At 44.9% G+C, this 20,675-nt stretch overlaps 1 protein-coding gene across 1 annotated transcript in view; it reads right to left on the reverse strand.

Moving 5' to 3' along the window:
- Nucleotides 1-302: 302 nt before the first annotated feature.
- Nucleotides 303-20,675, reverse strand: part of LOC147596682 (spindlin-Z-like) — a 35,555-nt gene continuing 15,182 nt past the window's right edge. Inside the window, exons 3-5 of the mRNA XM_086769729.1 lie at nucleotides 5,780-6,033; nucleotides 4,561-4,794; nucleotides 303-503 (exon numbers count right to left, since the gene is read on the reverse strand). Of these exons, the coding sequence (XP_086625855.1) occupies nucleotides 304-503; nucleotides 4,561-4,794; nucleotides 5,780-6,033 (688 nt within the window). The 3' untranslated portion in view covers nucleotide 303. The remainder of the gene's footprint in view (nucleotides 504-4,560; nucleotides 4,795-5,779; nucleotides 6,034-20,675) is intronic.

A 20,675-nucleotide genomic window follows, 5' to 3' on the forward strand; every position in this document is an offset into this window, starting at 1 on the left:
TGTAGCAGTTGAACAGGTGAATGCAAGGCTGAAGAAAAAGTTTAAACCTATGAAAAAAATCTAGATTACAATACTATCCCACCCAAATATATCGACTTCCTTCAAGAAAATGAGTTCTCTTATGCAACATATGTCATGTTCACATAAATTTGTATTATTCAGAACCAAACAGTTTTGCTGGCAGAGATTGTGGGTTCGCAGGAACATTTAAGCTTTCATTCAACTGAAAAACAGTCAAGTCTTTGTGTCTACAAATTTTACATTTAACAGTTCCACAAATTTGGAAGAAGTTCATGATGATGTCTAGGATGTCTTCACCAAATCGTAGACATAAATATGGAAATCATCATCAAACTTGATGAAATAGACAGATGGTTTGGCTTCAACTTGATGAATGACCATGCCAGTCCGTTTTGAGCCATCTTCTTTGGCATATTCCACTTGTTTGCCTACCAGGCTGTCCACAACTTCACCTGGTTCCCGTTCTGCAGGAGGTGAATCATCTGTAATATGAAAATATAATGTACTCTGGTAGACATTTATGGATTTTTTCCAATATACAAAACTGCAAACCCTTCTTTAAAAGTTAAGAAACAATCACAAGTTTAAAATGCAGTCTGTCTAAAACAAGTTGATTGTTCAGACAAGCACCTAAATATTGCCATGCTTCTTGAAAGAAGAAGATACATTTATTTTTTTTTTAGGTAATACCATCGTCAATTTTATTAAGTAAAAAATAGCACTTCAATTAGTTAGAAAAGTAAATCTTTTGACATGAAGGTTTACACATCAATTATAGAACATGTTTGTAGATAACTGAATTTAAGCCCCCAGAAAAACAAGACACTGAGTTTCTTTAACAGAAAGGCAGGTGTGCTAGAACTCCCTCTTCCCACACGCTTTATCCAAAATGTCAATGCAAACATGCCATTGCAACAAGACCACATCTTCCAAGCTAAGTGTAACCTCCTTAATCAATAGTCCTGTTAAAAGGGGCTTTTGATTTCACACTAGAGTGGATACTGTTGAGAAGTCTAACTATATTATTTGCTTTTCTAGCAAAATGTACACAGAAGTATCCTTAAGGACACAATTCACATTGTCTGCAAAAGATCCAGATTCAGGGAAGGTAGTTCATAGTTCAGTGTCTTAGAAACAGAGATAAATAGATAGTCTCAGGAAAAAAAAAAAGTGCATTAAAAATGTAATTCCTAAATATGGAAAGCATAAGACATTTAGCTTATTTTTCTAAGATGGAAGAAAGCAAAGCAGAATTTAAAAAGGAATTACAAGGTATTTGGAGGTGCCAACTCTGAAAGAGCTTGCTTTATTTGTTTCTTTAGAAATAGGAAGGTCATTTTTTCCATTAACATTTGTGGGTCACTCTCTTCAAGCCATAGATATGTTGCTTTTTGTTAGGCCAGTGTGTTAGTTTTATTTAGTGAGGGGGGGCTACGGTGGCAGCTTCTGCAAGATGCTGCTAGAAGTAGTTTCCCCTTTGTCTAGCGGACTCGTCTAGCCAGGCCTAGGGCAGATCCGCTGCTGGCCAGGGCAGAGAGGGGGAGGCGTGAGCCTTGTGGGCCTTGTGGTCCTCACCCTCTGGCCTCCCACCAGGCAGCTATCTGGGCCTGATTGTGGAGAGGAGATGTGAAGAGAAACTGAGAAGCATCTGCCTAAGCCTGATTGTGAAGAATTCCTTGTGAGAGGAACGGGTGCAGATGCCAAGGTCAGTGGAAAAGGAAGGGGAGGAGTAATGTGGCTCCTGGCCAAGATTCCCCTGCAGCCTGTGGTGAAGACCATTGTGAGGCAGGCTGTCCCCCTGCAGCCCATGGAGGTCCATGGAGGAGCAGAGATCCACCTGCAGCCTGTGGAGGACCCCACGCCAGGGCAGGTGGATGCCTGAAGGAGGCTGTGGCCCGTGGAGGGCCCTCTGGGGCAGCCGTTCTGGAGGGACTGCACCCCGTGGAAAAACGATCCAGGCCAGAGCAGTTCATGAAGGACTGCAGCCTGTGGGAGGGACCCCACGCTGGAGCAGGGGAGGAATGTGAGGAGTTCTTCCCCCAAGGAGGAAGGAGTGGCGTAAAGCGACATGTGATGAACTGACCATAACCCCCATTCCCTCTTTCCCCCTGTGCCGCTCAGGGAGGGGGGAAGGAGGTAGAGATAATGTTAAGCCTGGGAAGAGGGAGGGGTGGGGGGAAGTTATCTTGTTCTCTGTCTCATTTTCCTGCTTTGGTTTTAGAAATAAACAAATAGTTTTCCCCAAGTCAAGTCTGTTTTGCCTGTAACAGTAACTTTAAGGATCTCTCCCTGGCCTTATCTCAAACCTCAAGCCTTTTTTTCTTATATTCTCTCCCCCATTCCCTCAGAGGGTGGGTGGAGTGAGAGAGAGACTGCGTAGATTGGTCCTGAGCGAGGCTAAACCACGACAGGGGGAAAAAAATCTAAAATCATAACATTACTACAGAGGTTATGCAGTAAGTGTCACTTGTTTACTCAGCCATCCAACTATTTGTCGTCAGTGCTAGATATGAAGGAAGACAGTCTGAGGAACTCGAATGAATGAATTTTAAATAATATTTATGTAGTGCATTGCATAGCCAAACACTAATTATCTAATTAATAATTTACTTTAAAGCTAAAATTGCCTCTCTGTCAGAGAAGTGCTTTTGAGATGCAGGGGAGAAATGAGGGTACAATATTCTTGACAAACTTTTTTCTTTTTTTTTTTACTAGCTATCCAAATCTCTTGAAGAAAACTGATTCTGTGAAAATCTGTCGTAGTTCAGCCCCGATCAGGACCAGACTACGCAGTCTCTCTCTCACTCCACCCACCCTCCGAGAGAACAGGGAGAGAAAATATAAGAAAAACGGCTCGAGGTTTGAGATAAGGACAGGGAGAAATCCTCAAAGTTACCGTCACAGGCAAAACAGACTCGACTTGGGGGAAACTATTCATTTATTACTACAAACAGCAGGAGAATGAGACAGAGAACAAGATAACCTCCCTCCACCCCTCCCTCTTCCCAAGCTTAACATTATCTCTACTACCTTCCCCTCCCGAGCGGCACAGAGGGGGAAGAGGGAATGGGGGTTGCAGTCAGTTCATCATACGTTGTTTCACGCCGCTGCTTCATGGTCAGGGGAAGAACTCCTCACATTCCTCCCCTGCTCCAGCGTGGGGTCCCACCCATACACCACAGTCCTTTGTGGAACTGCTCCGGCGTGGGTCATCTCTTCCACGGAGTGCAGTCTCTCCAGAATGGCTGTCCCAGCGGGCCCTCCACGGGCCACAGCCTCCTTCGGGCATCCACCTCCCCCGGTATGGGGTCCTTCACGGGCTCCAAGTGGATCTCTGCTCCTCCGTGGACCTCCATGGGCTGCAGGGGGACAACCTGCTCCACCATGGTCATCACCACAGGCTGCAGGGGAATCTTGGCCAGGAGCCGCATCACTCCTCCCCCTCCTTCTGAACTGACCTTGGCGTCTGCAGCCGTTCCTCACAACAGGCTGGTAGATGTCTCTCAGGATCTTTTTTTACATCTTATTTACTTCTCATCTCCTTTCCACTTCTTGCAGCCGGGCTGGACCGAGTCGGGCCCAGTCGGCTGCCCGGCGAGAGGCCAGAGGGTGAGGCCTGCAAGGCCCATGAGGCCTGCGCCTCCCCCTCTGCGCCTCTGCCCTCGCTCAGCTTCTTCACATCTTCTCTTCTCTCTCTTTTTTTTTCTGTTTTCCCCTTCTTAAATACGTTATCGCAGAGGCGTTATCACGGGACGTTCTGCTACCAATCGGCTCTGCCCTGGCCAGCAGTGGGTCCGCCCTAGGCCCGGCCGAGTCCGCTGTACAAAGGGGAGCAACTTCTAGCAGTTTCCTACAGAAGCTACCACCTTAGGCCCCCCCCTCACTAACAAAACCACGACATATATTTATAGGAAAAAAACCCACTAACTTTCACTTAAAGCAAGGAAGAAAAAATATCCCTCCTAACCTATTGAAAACTTTTTCCTGTTTATGTGTTTAAACATGTGAGCGAAAACGAGTTTTAAAAAGATTCTTCTTTCCTCCAAGAAAGTATTCAAAAGCTTTCCAGACTGAAGATGCCTACCCAAACTAAATTAATCTGACTATTTTAGTTAGCCCCAAAACATTATTCTGTTTCATTAGAACTGCTTCAGAACTACAGCTCCTTGAGATGGCTCTTGATTTGTGACACTTCTATAAGAAAATAACAGTGGAAGTCTTCTAGTTTGTAGGTTTCTGTTAAGAAAATCTAAGTGTAATCTCTTCCACAATAGTATGTATGTCTTTAGCAGAATTAGGAATTATTATGGAATTTTTTTTTTCCAGTATTTATTTCATATTTCACCACTGACTCAAGTAAAATATTCCAGAAGTTGTTTAATATAGATGTCTTTTCTGTTGTACTGTAACCTTTGTTAGTTTTGATACTTAAAAAATCCTTGTTTGTCAACTCTCTTTTCTATATATAAACCATAAGCTAAACAATAATACAAAGAGACATGCCGCTTTCCAGAAGAAAAAAGTAACTGGTCTACTTACTGGAATCAGGCATAATGCGAAGATCACCTTCTTTATAGTCATCTAAGAGTTGGTACATGTACAAGACAGGATCTTTCTCATAGGTAATATAAAACCATGTGTTCATAATAGGAGCTCGAGCCAAGACCATCCCCCTCCATTCATCTTTTGAACCATCCTCTGTCTCAAACATATGTTCCACAGCTTTGCCAATCATTGTGTCTGCCAGGTGGGCATCGCTAATTCGAGATGAAGCTGAAACAGTAGCAGTTCATAAGTATGTCCATTCAGAAGTACAGAAATCAGTCTTTGTAAAAAATAATCTTTATCCAGATTCATGAACAAATTTGTTTGAAAGTTAGTCAATTCACATACAAAACAAATACTGTCCATTCCAGAGAGCTGAAGATTGGAGAACTGCAGAACTTGAAGAATTATTTGAACATGTTAACACTCTTATCGACATTTTCCATCATTGTACACCCCTGACCATTAATCAAACTATCATAATGCAAGGTAAAGGGAGATCAATATAGGCCACAGCAAAGAATAGTGTCTGTATTTTAAATATTTGTATTGTGGGAGAAGGGGAGGAAGAGAGATTAAATCACAAAGCAGCTGTATGAAGTTATTAATGAAGGTGTTCAATTGGGTTTCCCTTAACCCCATTCTAGAGACTGCTACTGATCTCTTTGCAGTCAGGAAAACCAAGAACTTATTCCATTCAGAAATAAGTAATCACTAGGGTAAGCTTTGAACTTTACAGTTTGGAAAAATCCTGCAGTTTAACAATTCAGTGCTAATTATGAAAACTAATAAAGCCTTGTTACTAGTAAAGTTATTTCACTTAGAAAATGCTTTTCTCCCTCCATTTGTATTAATACCTAGAAAAAGCACATGAAAAAAAACCCGAATGAAACACATAATTACTGTCAGACACACACAAGACAACATAGCCAGGACATTTCTCAGCTGGCTCAGAATTTAAATTTTAATAGAAATATCAATGATACATGTACATAAGCTTGTTAGGGATAAGACTCTAAACAAGAAAAAATACAGAATTTACTGCATACCATTTAAAGACAAAAGACAGCACTATGCTCTCTGGTATCATCAAATCTTTGTGAAATCAAGAAAAATTAAACAGAGCATTTAGATTATCTGCCATGTGATGAAAAGTAATTTAATAAAATTTCAAAGTTCTGACAATACGTGCATATAGGAAAAAACCTCTTACCGACTCTGTCTGGAAGGACTTCAAGTGCTGAAACTCTTTCATCTTTGTGCAGTTCTAGCCCATATACACAATCAAATCCATCATACTTGATAAGATAGAGAGAGGGATTTACAGGAACTTGATCAAGAACTGTGCCCTTCCATTGTGTTACAGGTCCACTCCCTTCTTTCCAGCCATGCTGTATTCTGCAGCCTACAATGTTTCTTCGTGGCTGAGAAATAGGTTTGCTTGGTCCAACATTGTTTCTATGCTTTCTGTACACAGATACAAACATAACATTAAACAAATACATACTAAAAATTCTACTCTGGACAAGAGTTGTATGCTTTAAGAAGGCAATATATTATTATATATTAATAAAGATACATTAAATTCTAACACGAATAGCTTGGCGCACCTTATTCAAATTAGGTTATAAAGCATATTACATTGTACTGGAAAAAAAAAACAAACAAAAAACCCCCACTGAAAAGTAGTGGAACACTTTCAACATTTTGTATGTGGTTGCTTTCATAATAGTAGTTTCTAAAACTAGTTTGCTTAAGCCAAAAGAACTATTGTAGCCACTGCTACACTGAACATCAAAAGTAAAACTTGCTTGTTAAAACCCTAAATCAGGTCTCAAAGAACAATGTTACCTAACAGTATTACACTTTTGCTACTTTGTTGCTCTCTGCAGAACAGTAAACATAATTGTCTTACCCCAGGAGAAAGAAGTCAGTGGACACATTAGTGATTGTTGACTAAAATTCTTCAAAATTTGCTTTCCCTAACCTGTGTTGTCACCTGAAGGAAATTTCGGTTCCCTCTGCACTTACAGGTATCTTTGACTTCAAGTGTTTTTAAAGACACATGGTAGTGATAATATTCTTCTAACATTCCTTTTTAGTACAACACAAGAAAAATGATATGCAAAGGTCACAGCAATAGAAGGGATACTCTTTAAAGTAGATAATACATTAATACTTTTTACCCTTCTTCATTTTTTAAATCCAACTTGCATGGAAAGATTCCTTCTGGTGAATATCAGTTGCTCTGATAAACAGTCATGTAAGCTATTTGACAGTTTCAACCCACAAAAACAGTGCTACACAAGTTTTATTCTACTAAAAAGAACCCCAGTAACTGACAGTTGTGAATATGAGTGAAGAAACATATGAACATTATGACAGTACACTGGTGATAAATATTATATTTATTTTAGCATGTTACATATGCATATTAATTCCTAAAATGATATTTAGAGAGTTGCTGATTAAAATTCTCACAAATGTTAGCTAATTCCAAAATAAATTTCTGGATCAGTTACTAGTTATAATACACTGCATTTAAATGGCAATAAAATATACACATCACTAGCATGCTTAAAAACATCTAAAAAAAGAAAAATAAGTTGCAGAAAACAACATCCATCCTTAGATTGGTGACAGTGATCAAAGAGAAATGTCTCCAGGAACAATGAAAGCTCACAGAGCAGCCCATGTACGACAGAGATCCAAAAGACACAAATAGCAATCATATCAGTAAAGTCTCATAATTAGTCTTAAAGAATAATAAAAACATTATATAAAATTAGCAATGTTGAAGATTTAATAATAACTCTTCTTCTGGTTTTATTTAGTGAGGGGGGCCTAAGGTGGTAGCTTCTGTAGGAAACTGCTAGAAGTTGCTCCCCTTTGTACAGTGGACTTGGCCGGGCCTAGGGCGGACCCACTGCTGGCCAGGGCAGAGCCAATTGGTAGCAGAATGTTCCGAGATAATGCCTCTGCGATAACATATTTAAGAAGGGGAAAAACAGAAAAAAAGGGAGAAGATGTGAAGAAACTGAGCGGGGGCAGAGAGGGGGAGGCGTGAGCCTTGTGGGCCTTGCAGCCCTCACCCTCTGGCCTCCCACCGGGTGTCCATCTGGGCCTGACTGGGCCCATCCTGGCTGCAAGAAGTGGAGAGAAGATGAGAAGTGAAGAGATCCTGAGAGGCATCTGCCTGCTCATTGTGAATAATTTTTTTGTGAGAGGAAAAGCTGCAGACACCAAGGTCAGGGAAGAAGGAGGGGGAGGAGTAATGCAGCTCCTGGCTAGAATTCCCCTGCAGCCTGTGGTGACGACCATGGTGAAGCAGGTTGTCCCCCTGCAGCTCATGGAGGTCCACGGAGGGGCAGAGATCCAGCTGGAGCCCGTGAAGGACCCCACACCGGGGGAGGTGGAGGCCTGAAGGAGGCTGTGGCCCATGGAGGCCCCACTGGGGCAGCTGTTCTGGAGAGACTGCATTCCGTGGAAGAGATGACCCATGCCAGAGCAGTTTCATGAAGGACTATAGCCTGTGGGAGGGACCCCACAACAGAGCAGGGGAGGAATGTGAGGAGTTCTTCCCCCGACGAGGAAGCAGCAGCGTGAAACAACGTGTGATGAACTGACCGTAGCCCCCATTTCCTCTTCCCCCCTGTGCCACTCGGAGGAGGGGAGAAGGAGGTAGAGATAATGTTAAGCCCAGGAAGAGGGAGGGGTGGGGGGAGGTTATCTTGTTCTCTGTCTCATTATCCTGCTTTGGTTTTAGAAATAAATGAATAGTTTTCCCCAAGTCGAGTCTGTTTTGCCTGTAATAGTAACTTTAAGGATCTCTCCATGGCCTTATCTCAAACCTCGAGCCTTTTTTTCTTATATTATCTCTCCCTATTCTCTCAGAGGGTGGGGGGAGTGAGAGAGAGACTGCATAGTCTGGTCCCGATTGGGGCTGAACTACGACAACTCTATTAAAAATATGATGTACAATTCCTTCAGCAGCTTGTCCCACCTCTAGACTTTCATTCTCCATTAAAATCTTATCAGAGTTCCACAGTATTTTTTGTCATGATTTTTGTGATGATTTAACCTTATCAAGGAGGTCAGTCTGCATTCATAATCTGTGTTGTCAAAGTTAGGAGTATTATAGAAATGTTAATATCTTCCAGTTAAGAGGCACTTCCCTGCAAAGTTGGTTCTAATTTTCCACAGAAACTTGACCACATGTTCCAATAATAGTTCTTGCTCAAGTCTTTCTTTTTTTTAAATTAAAATAGTCTTGGTAATAATTTATTATGAAGAAATGAGATGAGAGATCTGGTTCTTGGGCACAATGAAAATGAGTGTTTTGCATGCAACTAATTTCTATAGTTTTAATGAATTCAATTTTAAAGAATCCTCACAGAATAAAACCAACTGCTACTGAAGCTAAAAAGTTAAAGTTGAAAAAGGTAAAATAATACTGTTCATGTTTAACCATACAGTCAATTCTGCCTATAAAACATAATAATAACAACTAAATTTCAACAATTATGTGAAAAGCTTCAGTCATTTTAAAAAATATGATGAAAAACCACTACATAATTAAATTCAAATTGGGAACTACCTATTAAAACATCTTGGAGAGAGCAAAAAGTATTATAAATGCAATTATAAATTAAGCAGCAGTTAGTTTGTTTAAGTAGTTTAAGTTTTTAATTGTTTGTCTGAAGGGTGTACCACTGGACAGCCACTCATTCTTATTTGTAGTGGTCCATATAGCAAGAAATATGATTTTCAAATGAATAAATTGCCAAAGAAAAATTATTTTTGCTTGCATCTGAACATATAATAAGAAAGAAAACATAGGTTTCTAACTGACTACAAATAATAGAATCATAGAATGGTCAGCCTTTAAAGATCATCTAGTTCCAACCCTTCTACCATGGGCAGAGACATCTTTCATTAGATCAGGTTGCTCAAAATCCCATCCAACTTGACCTTGAACACTTCCAATGATGGGGCATCCACAACTTCTCTGGGCAACTTGTTCCAGTGTCTCACCACTCTCATCATAAAGAATTTCTTCCTTATGTCCAATCTAAATCTACCGTCTTTCAGTTTTAAACTACTGTTCCTTGTCCTGTCACTACAGGCTCTGGTAAAAAGTCTCTCTCTGTCTTTATTATAAGCCCCTACAGGGAGGGGCCACAATAAGGTCTCCCTGGAGTATTCTCTTTTCCAGGCTGGAAAACCCCAAATCTCTCAGTCTTTATTGAGATGAGAGGTGTTCCAGCCTTCTGATCATTTTTGTGGCCCTCCTCTGGATCCACTCCAACAGGTCCATATCTTTCTTGCACTGGGGACCCCAGAGCCGGACGCAATACTCCAGGTGGGGTCTCACGAGAGCAGAGTAGAGGGGGAAAATCACCTCCCTCGACCTGCTGGCCACGCTTCTCTTGATGCAGCCCAGGATACAATTGGCTTTCTGGGCTGCAAGCACACATTGTTGGCTTATGTCCAGCTTTTCATCCGCCAGTATGCCCAAGTCCTTCTCCTCAGGGCTGCTCTCAGTCCATTATTCCCCAGTCTGTACTGATACTAGAGATTACCTCTGTCCAGGTGCAGGACCTTGCACTTGGCCTTGTTGAACCTCATGAGGTTCACATGCACCCACTTCTCAAGCCTGTCAAGGTCCCTCTGGATGGCATCCCTTCCCTCAAGCGAATCAACTGCACCACTTAGCTTGGTGTCATCTGCAAACTTGCTGAGGGTTAGCTCAATCTCACTATGTTGTTGATGAAGATATTGAACAATATCAATCCCAGTACGGACTGTTGAGGGACATCACTTCTTACTGGTTTCCACTTGGACATTGAGCTGTTGACTTTGAAAGCAGCCATTAGCTAATTCCTTATCCATCTAACAGTCCATCCATCAAACCCAGATATGCAGTGGTAACAAATATCCAAACGTTAGAATCTAAGGCATTGTCTAATTCATAAATCGGGAAAAAGATTATGGGAGGAATTGTAAAGCAAGGAATAACCCCTGGAGAACACTAGCAAATAGACTTTTCGGAATTACCTAGATGTTGGTATTAGTAGATACCTTCTCTGGTTGGCCAGAGGCTTTCCCTTGCTGTACCAACAAAGCTAGAGAGGTTATTAAGATTTTGTTAAAAGAAATTATACCCAGTTTTGGTATTCCAAAGAGTATCTCCTCTGATAATGGGTCTCATTTTATTGCAGAAGTAGTACAAGGAATCTTCAAGTTTTTACAGATTAAGTGGGAACTACACCTCCCCTGAAGGCTAGGGAAGGAGTAAGTCCCTTTGAGATCTTGTACAGGAAAGCACATCCTGCAAATTTTTTAAACGTCAGAGACCAAATGCATATAAAAAGACAGGCTACAATTAAAGAATATTTGATTTCTCTTTCGCAGACCTTACCTTCACTATACAGGTACCTGAATTGAAAGGTTTCTCTTCCTTTGGACATACCCGTTCACCCATTTGGACCAGGAGACGCTGTTTAGATCAAGATAAGTGGACCTCCACACCAACAGGAGAACTTAAACTTCAATTAACAAGGGACCCTCGATGAACTGTACCTGGAAAACAGGACTTGCCTACGTAGAGGTCGAGTGTCCACCAGGCCCATTATCTCTGTACTTGGGATATTATAATAATGATTGTAATTGTATTTTATTAAGATTTTATTAAGATATAATAAGAATATGATAACAAGACATTTTGGGAAGCTACATACTGGTGATGAAAAGGAACAGTGAGACATATGAGACTACTGAAAGGTCTCATAGTCTCAAAGGGGGGAAATTATATCCATGAATTAAATTTTTATGAATATACATGAATGAGTTTTTATGAAATTTTTCATTAGGCAAGGACAATGACTATCTTGTGGAACAGAATATGACTTGAGCAAGTCAAGTTTCTTTGTATAAACAATGCATACCCTGCTAACAACTATACCCTTGAAGAGAAACTGAGAGACCGATAAAAAAGAAACACCCTGCCCCAGAAGGTGCCAAAAGCTGGATGATTGTCAAAGGAGCATGAAGTAAGTAAGGATCTGCATGGCAAATGGAGAACCAAGATAAGCAAAGAGCAACACTGTTGGGGGCAACGAATATCAGAAGCCCTGGGATTGAGATATAAGGGACTTTCTAAGAGAAGCAAAATCGAGGACACCTGGTGCTGGGAAAAAGATAAGGGACACCTGGTGGTGGTTAGAGGAACTATGGGTATAAAAGAACGGAAAAAAAAAAAAAAAAAAGAAGGTAACAGTAGTGGGTTTTCTGCCTAGCTTGCAGTAGTGTCTGAGGCTATGCTCTAAACAGCTATGCACTAAGCAACTATGCACTGATATAATGTGGCAGACATGGTTCTGAAAAAGCAGGATGATGCTGTAAATCTGCCAGAACAAAGAAGCACTGAGATAGGCTCAAGGAGGGCTGACCTGCTGAAGAAGCCCAAGCAGATAAGGAGGGATCTGGAGCATGAAAACATTTATTAAGCTAAGGGGAGCATAACATTGATAAAGGTTGTGAATGGTCAGTGAAATCCCACTAATTAGTGTCCTCAAAGTGAACTCTCTCATTATAATATGAAAACCACACCTCTAGTGCTAAAATCACCCCCTCCTCAGATAAAGACCCCTACTTACCAAGCATGCATAGTAAATTTAAGTATTGTATCTTTAAGCTAACATAAGAAAATAACTAAGTTGTAGTTAAGTACTTGTAGTTAAGTAGGTGTGATCAAAAGGCAGAACTGTTATTCTGAATTGTATAAATATGTAATGTGATTGCAACCAGGTGTGCTAGCTTTGTGAATTTACCACCTAGCACCCATCTCTGTGCAGAAATGAAATAAATAAATAACTCTGCTCTGTGTGTAAGACTGGCGTACTGCACACTGGGTAAAAGAACCCAGATTTGGGACAACACACATAGAATATTTCATCTGTCTCTTCATCCTGGTTGGGTGGTCTATAACAGACTCCCACCATGATATCTGCCTTGTTGGCCTTTCACCTGATTCTTACCCATAAACACTCGATCCTTTAATCACTATTATCAAGCTCTAGACAGTCAAAACACTCCCTACCATACAGGGCTACCCCACCGCCTCTCCTTCCTTGCCTGTCCCTTCTGAAGAGCTGTCCTGGTTCCAGCTGGGATAGAGTTAATTTTCACAAGAAGCTAGGAGTAGACACAGCCAGGATAGCTGACCCAAATTAGCCAAAGGGATATTCAATACCATATGAAATCATGCTCAGTATATAAAGTGGGGATGGCGCTGGGAACCACGATGGGGCATGGGAGGACAAGATGGTGGGGGGTGTTGGGATCTGTGCTTGGGAGTGGGCTGGGCATTGGGTTCTGGGTGGTGAGCAAATTGTATTGTGAATCACACACTTAGTATATTCTATTATTGTTATTGGTTTTTTCCCTTGTTTTCTCTTCCTTTGCTGTCCTGTTAAATTGTTTTTTAATCCAGTCCATGAGTTATGCCTTTCTTTTTTACAGATTCTCCTCCCCATCCCACTGCTGGGGGAGAAGTGAGCAAGTGGCCACATGGTACATAGTTGCTGGCTGAAGCTAATCCATGACAATCCTTTTTGGCACCCAACACGGGGCATGAAGGGTTGAAATAACGACACATCTGACCAGAGTGTGTTGAAACAAAATTTGTTATATGCACTTATTATATTAGTTATATAGTCGCTGGTCACAGGGTTGTGTTATGTAAATCCTTATATGTACTATCTATCTCCTGCGGTGCTGTTTATCACCTGGGGGAGAATGATAAGGATTTCTATTTTGCTGTACTGTGGAATATGGACTTATGATATTGTCGTGGTTTAGCCCCAGCTGGCAGCTAAGCACCCCACGGACACTTGCTCACCCCTTTCCCCCACCCTGGTAGGATGGGGGAGAGAAAATATAACAAAAAGATTGTGGGTCAAGATCAGGGAGAGATCATTCAGCAATTACTGTCATCATGGGCAAAACAGACTCGACTTGGGGAAAATTAACTTACTTTATTAACAATCAAACCAAAGTAGGATAATGAGAAGCAAAACCTAAAAACACCTTCCCTCCACTCCTCCTCTCTTCCTGGGCTTAACTTTACCCCCGATATTCTCTACCTCCTCCCTTGCAGCAGCGCAGGGGAACAGGGAATGGGGAGTGCAGTCAGTTTGTCACACATTGTTTCTGCTGCTCCTTTCTCCTCAGAGGGAAGACTCCTCACACTCTTCACCTGCTCCAGTGTGGGGTCCCTCCCACAGGAGTCAGTCCTCCACAAACTTCTCAAGAATGAGTCCTTCCCACAGGCTACAGTTCTTCACAAACTGCTCCCGCATGGGTCCCTTCCACAAGGTATATTCCTTCAAGAACAGACTGTTCCAGCATGGGTCCTCCATGAGTCCACAGGTCCTGTGAGGAGCCTGCTCCAGTGCGAGCTTTCCACAGGGCCACATCCTCCTTCGGGCATCTGCCTGCTTTGACATGAGCTCCTCCACAGGCTGCAGGTGGATATCTGCTCCACTGTGGACCTCCATGGGCTGCAGGGGGACAATCTGCTCCACCATGGTCTTCACCACAGGCTGCAGGGGAATCTCTGCTCCGGTGCCTGGAGCACCTCCTCCTGCTCCTTCTTCACTGACCTTGGTGTCTGCAGGGTTGTTTCTCTCACATATTCTCAACTCCTCTCTCCCCACCACCGGGCCAGGCTGGGCCCAACACAGACAGTCGCCCACACAGGAGGCTGGGAGCAAGGCCTGTGCCTCCTCCCCCACCTCTGCCTCTGCTTTTTTTCCCCTTCATAAATATGTTATCACAGAGACGTTACCACTGTTGTTGATTGGCTCGGCCCCGGGCAGCGGCAAGTCCACCAAGTTGGCATTGGCTCTATTGGACAAAGGGGAAGCTTCTAGCAGCTTCTCACAGAAGTCACCCCTATAGCCCTCTCACTATCAAAACCTTGCCATGCAAATCCAAATCAGATATGATAACATCAATGACCATGAGGTTAAGGTGGTATCTGTATGCAGCACTGTTTTCATGCACCTTGGGCACCATACCGCGGAATTCATTAAAAATCACACAAACTGAGACTCTCTGATCCCCATCCATAAGCTAATTCGTTGACTGGAGAGCCAGGGAGTGATCAGCAAGAATCACTCACACTTTAATAGTCCCATATGGCCAGTGCAAAAATACAATGCAGAACCGAGATTAACAGTGGACTATCATGGACTGAATGAAGTTACGTGAAGTGACCGGGCCTGACTAACAGGCCTGAGACAGAGTTGACCCATGGATGATCCGTATCACATTGCTATGTGTCGTAGTTCAGCCCCGATCAGGACCAAACTACGCAGTCTCTCTCTCACTCCACCCACCCTCCGAGAGAACAGGGAGAGAAAATATAAGGAAAAACGACTCGAGGTTTGAGATCAGGACAGGGAGAAATCCCCAAAGTTACCGTCACAGGCAAAACAGACTCAATTTGGGGAAAACTATTCATTTATTACTACAAACAGCAGGATAATAAGACAGAGAACAAGATAACCTCCCCCCACCCCTCCCTCTTCCCGGGCTTAACATTATCTCTACCACCTTCCCCTCCCGAGCAGCATAGGGGGGAAGAGGGAATGGGGGTTGCAGTCAGTTCATCATACGTTGTTTTATGCCGCTGCTTCATGGTCGAGGGAAGAACTCCTCACATTCCTCCCCTGCTCCATCGTGGGGTCCCTCCCACGGGCCACAGTCCTTTGTGGAACTGCTCCGGCATGGGTCATCTCTTCCATGCCTCCTTCAGGCCTCCACCTGCTCTGGCGTGGGGTCCTCCACAGGCTGCAGGTGCATCTCTGCCCCTCCGTGGACCTCCATGGGCTGCAGGGGGACAACCCGCTCCACCATGGTCGTCACCACGAGTTGCAGAGGAATCTTGGCCAGGAGCCATATTACTCCTCCCCCTCCTTCTTCACTGACCTTGGCGTCTGCAGCCGTTCCTCACAACAGGCTGGTAGATGTCTCTCAGGATCTTTTTTACATCTTATTCACTTCTCATCTCCTCTCCACTTCTTGCAGCCGGGCTGGACCGAGTCAAGCCCAGTCGGCTGCCTGGTGAGAGGCCAGAGGGTGACACCTGCAAGGCCCATGAGGCCTGCGCCTCCCCCTCTGTGCCTCTGCCCCCGCTCAGCTTCTTCACATCTTCTCTTCTCTCTCTTTTTTTCTGTTTTCCCATTCTTAAATAAGTTATCGCAGAGGCGTTATCACGAGACATTCTGCTACCAATCGGCTCGGCCTTGGCCAGCAGCAGGTCCGCCCTAGGCCTGGCCAAGTCCCCTGAACAAAGGGGAGCGACTTCTAGCAGTTTCCTACAGAAGCTACCACCTTAGGCCCCCCCTCACTAAACAAAACCACGACACTATGTTCAGCAGGATTGTGTTGTTTTAATTGTAACTTCTTCAGTATACACAGAGTGAGAGAAAGTACATCATAAGAATGGGTAACAGCTCTTTGGCTTTGTGTATGAAAAACCAGAAGATATGCAAGAGAGAAGCGTTACATCACAGCAACTCCCTTGTTTCCTCTTTTGAGCTCTGGCCAAGCTCTAGAGGGGGGCCTATGAGGTAGCTGAAACCAGGTGGTTCCACATTTTAGAATAATGAAGGAAAGTTGTTTATTTAGCACTATAAAAGGCTGGACCCTCTTGCAGTGACTTTGAAGACCTCACGTATGAGTGGACGCACTGCATAGGACCTCCCAATTGCCGGGACAGACTTTCCAAATCCTCGCTGCAACCAGGGCTCCCCAGGGACTGGGGATCTGGATGATGGTAACGTATTAACAGGGCAATTGGTGATGTATCTTTCTTAATCACTGTACTTATTTTCATGTAGCAATGATAAGATGCATTACCTTTAAATGCTATTGCTGTTAATCTGTTGATAATCACTACTAATCCTTTATTGCCTTCTCTATTTGAATAAATCAGGTGAAACTTAATTTTGTGGTGCATTTTGGCATTTGAATCTTTTGTGCTGATCCTGCTCTGTGGTAAAACATTACGTCATCACTGAGTGCTGCCGTGCTGGACATGCTAGAGCTTCAGTATGAACTGGAGTCAAAAGCAGCCAAGTGGTATGCCACCACTGATATCACCCATGCATTCTTCTCAGTCCCTTTGGCAGCAGAATGCAGGTCACAGTTTGCTTTCACTTGGAGGGGCATCCAGTACACCTGGAATCGACTGCCCCAGGGGTGGAAACACAGCCCCACCATTTGCCATGGGCTGATCCAGACTGCACTGGAAAAGGGTGGAGCTCCATAACACCTGCAATACATTGATGACATCATTGTATGGGGCAACACAGCAACAGAAATTTTTGAAAAAGGGGAGAAAATAATCCAAATCCTTCTGAAAGCTGGTTTTGCCATAAAGCAAAGTCAATGGGTCTGCTCAAGAGATCCAGTATTTAAGAATAAAATGGCAAGATGGACGTTGTCACATCGCAATGGATGTGATCAATAACAGCTATGTCTCCACCAACTAACAAAAAGGAAACACAAGCCTTCTTGGGCATTGTGGGTTTCTGGAGAATGCATATTCCAAATTACAGTATGGTTGTAAGCCCTCTCTATGAAGTGACCCGAAAGAGGAATGATTTTAAATGAGTCCCTGAACAAGAGCAAGACTTTGAACAAATTAAACAGGGGATTGTTCATGCAGTAGGCCTTGGGCAGGTCTGGACAGGACAAGAGGTAAAAAATGTGCTCTACACCGCAGCTGGGGAGAATGGCCCTACCTGGAGTCTCTGGCAGAAACCACCAGGGGAGACTTGAGTTCGACCCCCAGGGTTTTGGAGCTGGGGATATAGAGGATCCGAGGACCATCATACTCCAACTGAAAAAGAACTACTGGCAGCATATGAAGGAGTTTGAGCTGCTTTGGATGTGGTTGGTACTGAAGCACAGCTCCTCCCTGGCACCCCGACTGCCAGTGCTGGGCTGGATGTTCAAAGGGAATGTTCCCTCTACACATCACGCAACTGATGCTACGTGGAGTAAGAAGGTCACACTGCTCACACAGCGGGCTTGAGTAGAAAACACCAATTGCCCAGGGATATTGGAAGTGATCACGGACTGGCCAGAAGGCAAAGATTTTTAAATGCCACCAGAGGAAGAGGTGAGAAGTGCTGGAGAGGCCCCACAATATAACAATCTACCAGAAAATGAGAGGTGATATGCCCTGTTGTCGTAGTTCAGCCCCGATCGGACCAGACTACGCAGTCTCTCTCTCACTCCCCCCACACTCCGAGAGAACAGGGAGAGAAAATATAAGGAAAAACGGCTCAAGGTTTGAGATAAGGACAGGGAGAAATCCTTAAAGTTACCGTCACGGGCAAAACAGACTCGACTTGGGGAAAACTATTCATTTATTACTACAAACAGCAGGAGAATGAGACAGAGAACAAGATAACCTCCATCCACCCCTCCCTCTTCCCAAGCTTAACATTATCTCTACTACCTTCCCCTCCCGAGCGGCACGGGGGGGGGGGGGGGGGGGGGGGAGGGAATGGGGGTCGCGGTCAGTTCATCATATGTTGTTCTACGCCGCTGCTTCATGGTCGGGGGAAGAACGCCTCACATTCCTCCCCTGCTCCATCGTGGGGTCCCTCCCACGGGCCACAGTCCTTCATGGAACTGCTCCGGCGTGGGTCATCTCTTCCACGGGTGCAGTCTCTGCAGAACAGCTGTCCCAGCGGGCCCTCCACGGGCCACAGCTGCCTTCAGGCATCCACCTCCCCCGGTACGGGGTCCTTCACAGGCTCCAAGTGGATCTCTGCTCCTCCGTGGACCTCCATGGGCTGCAGGGGGACAACCTGCTCCACCATGGTTGCCACCACAGGCTGCAGGGGAATCTCGGCCAGGAGCTGTATTACTCCTCCCCCTCCTTCTGAACTGACCTTGGCGTCTGCAGCCGTTCCTCACAACAGGCTGGTAGATGTCTCTCAGGATCTTTTTTTACATCTTATTCACTTCTCATCTCCTCTCCACTTCTTGCAGCTGGGCTGGACCGAGTCGGGCCCAGTCGGCTGCCTGGCGAGAGGCCAGAGGATGAGGCCTGCAAGGCCCATGAGGCCTGCGCCTCCCCCTCTGCACCTCTGCCCCCGCTCAGCTTCTTCACATCTTCTCTTCTCTCTCTTTTTTTTTCTGTTTTCCCATTCTTAAATACGTTATCGCAGAGGCGTTATCACGAGACATTCTGCTACCAATCGGCTCGGCCTTGGCCAGCAGTGGGTCCGCCCTAGGCCTGGCCAAGTCCCCTGAACAAAGGGGAGCGACTTCTAGCAGTTTCCTACAGAAGCTACCACCTTAGGCCCCCCCCTACTAAATAAAACCACGACACCTGTTCACTGATGGGTCCTGTCGTATTGTAGGAAAACACCAGAAGTGGAAAGCTGCTGTGTGGAGTCCTACAAGAGGAGTTGCAGAAGCTGCTGAAGGCCAAGGTGAATCAAGTCAGTTTGCAGATGTGAAAGCCATCCAGCTGGCTTTAGACATTGCTGAAAAGGAAAAATGGCCTGTGCTCTATCTCTACACTGACACATGGATGGTGGCCAATGCCCTATGAGGGTGGTTAAAGCAATGGAAGCAGAGCAACTGGCAACGCAGAGGCAAGCCCATCTGGGCTGCTGCACTGTGGCAAGGTATTGCTGCCTGGTTAGAGAAGCTGGTTGTAAAAGTACATCACGTAGATGCCCACGTACCCAAGATTCGAGCCACTGATGAACATCTAAACAACTAGTGGGTGGATCAGGCTGCTAAAATTGAAGTGGCTCAGGTATATCTGGACTGGCAGCATAAGGGTGAATTATTTTTAGCTCGGTGGGCCCATGACACCTCAGGCCATCAAGGAAGAGATGCAACTTACAAATGGGCTCGTGATCGAGGGGTGGACTTGACCAGGGACACTATTGCTCAGGTTATCTGTGAATGTGAAACGTGCTGCAATTAAGCAAGTGTTCTGGTTTTGTTAGTGAGGGGGGGCCTAAGGTGGTAGCTTCTGTAGGAAACTGCTAGAAGTCGCTCCCCTTTGTTCAGTGGACTCGGCCGGGCCTAGGGCGGACCCGCTGCTGGCCAAGGCCGAGCCAATTGGTAGCAGAATGTCCCGTGATAACGCCTCTGCGATAACGTATTTAAGTAGGGGAAAACAGGAAAAAAAGAGAAGAGAAGATGTGAAGCAGCTGAGCGGGGGGCAGAGAGGGGGAGGCGCGAGCCTCATGGGCCTTGCAGGCCTCACCCTCTGGCCTCCCGCCGGGCAGCCGACTGGGCCCAACTTGGCCCGGCCCGGCTGCAAGAAGTGGAGAGGAGATGAGAAGTGAATAAGATGTAAAAAGGATCCTGAGAGACGTCTGCCAGCCTGTTGTGAGGAACGGCTGCAGACGCCAAGGTCAGTGAAGAAGGAGGGGGAGGAGTAATATGGCTCCTGGCCAAGATTCCTCTGCAACTCGTGGTGACGACCATGGTGGAGCGGGTTGTCCCCCTGCAGCCCATGGAGGTCCACGGAGGGGCAGAGATGCACCTGCAGCCTGTGGAGGACCCCACGCCAGAGCAGGTGGAGGCCTGAAGGAGGCTGTGGCCCGTGGAGGGCCCTCTGGGGCAGCTGTTCTAGAGGGACTGCACCCCGTGGAAGAGATGACCCACGCCGGAGCAGTTTCAGGAAGGACTGTGGCCCGTGGGAGGGACCCCACGCTGGAGCAGAGGAGGAATGCGAGGAGTTCTTCCCCCGACGATGATACAGCGGCGTAAAACAACGCGTGATGAACTGACCGCGACCCCCATTCCCTTTTCCCCCCCCGTGCCGCTCGGGAGGGGAAGGTAGTAGAGATAATGTTAAGCCCGGGAAGAGGGAGGGGTGGGGGGAGGTTATCTTGTTCCCTGTCTCATTCTCCTGCTAATTTTAGAAATAAATGAATAGTTTTTCCCAAGTCGAGTCTGTTTTGCCCGTGACGGTAACTTTAAGGATTTCTCCCTGTCCTGATCTCAAACCTTGAGCTGTTTTTTCTTATATCATCTCCTCCTATTCTCTCGGAGGG

The sequence above is a fragment of the Chlamydotis macqueenii genome, chromosome W (assembly GCF_036417535.1).
Source record: "Chlamydotis macqueenii isolate bChlMac1 chromosome W, bChlMac1.mat, whole genome shotgun sequence".
NCBI classification, from domain to species: Eukaryota; Metazoa; Chordata; class Aves; order Otidiformes; family Otididae; genus Chlamydotis; species Chlamydotis macqueenii.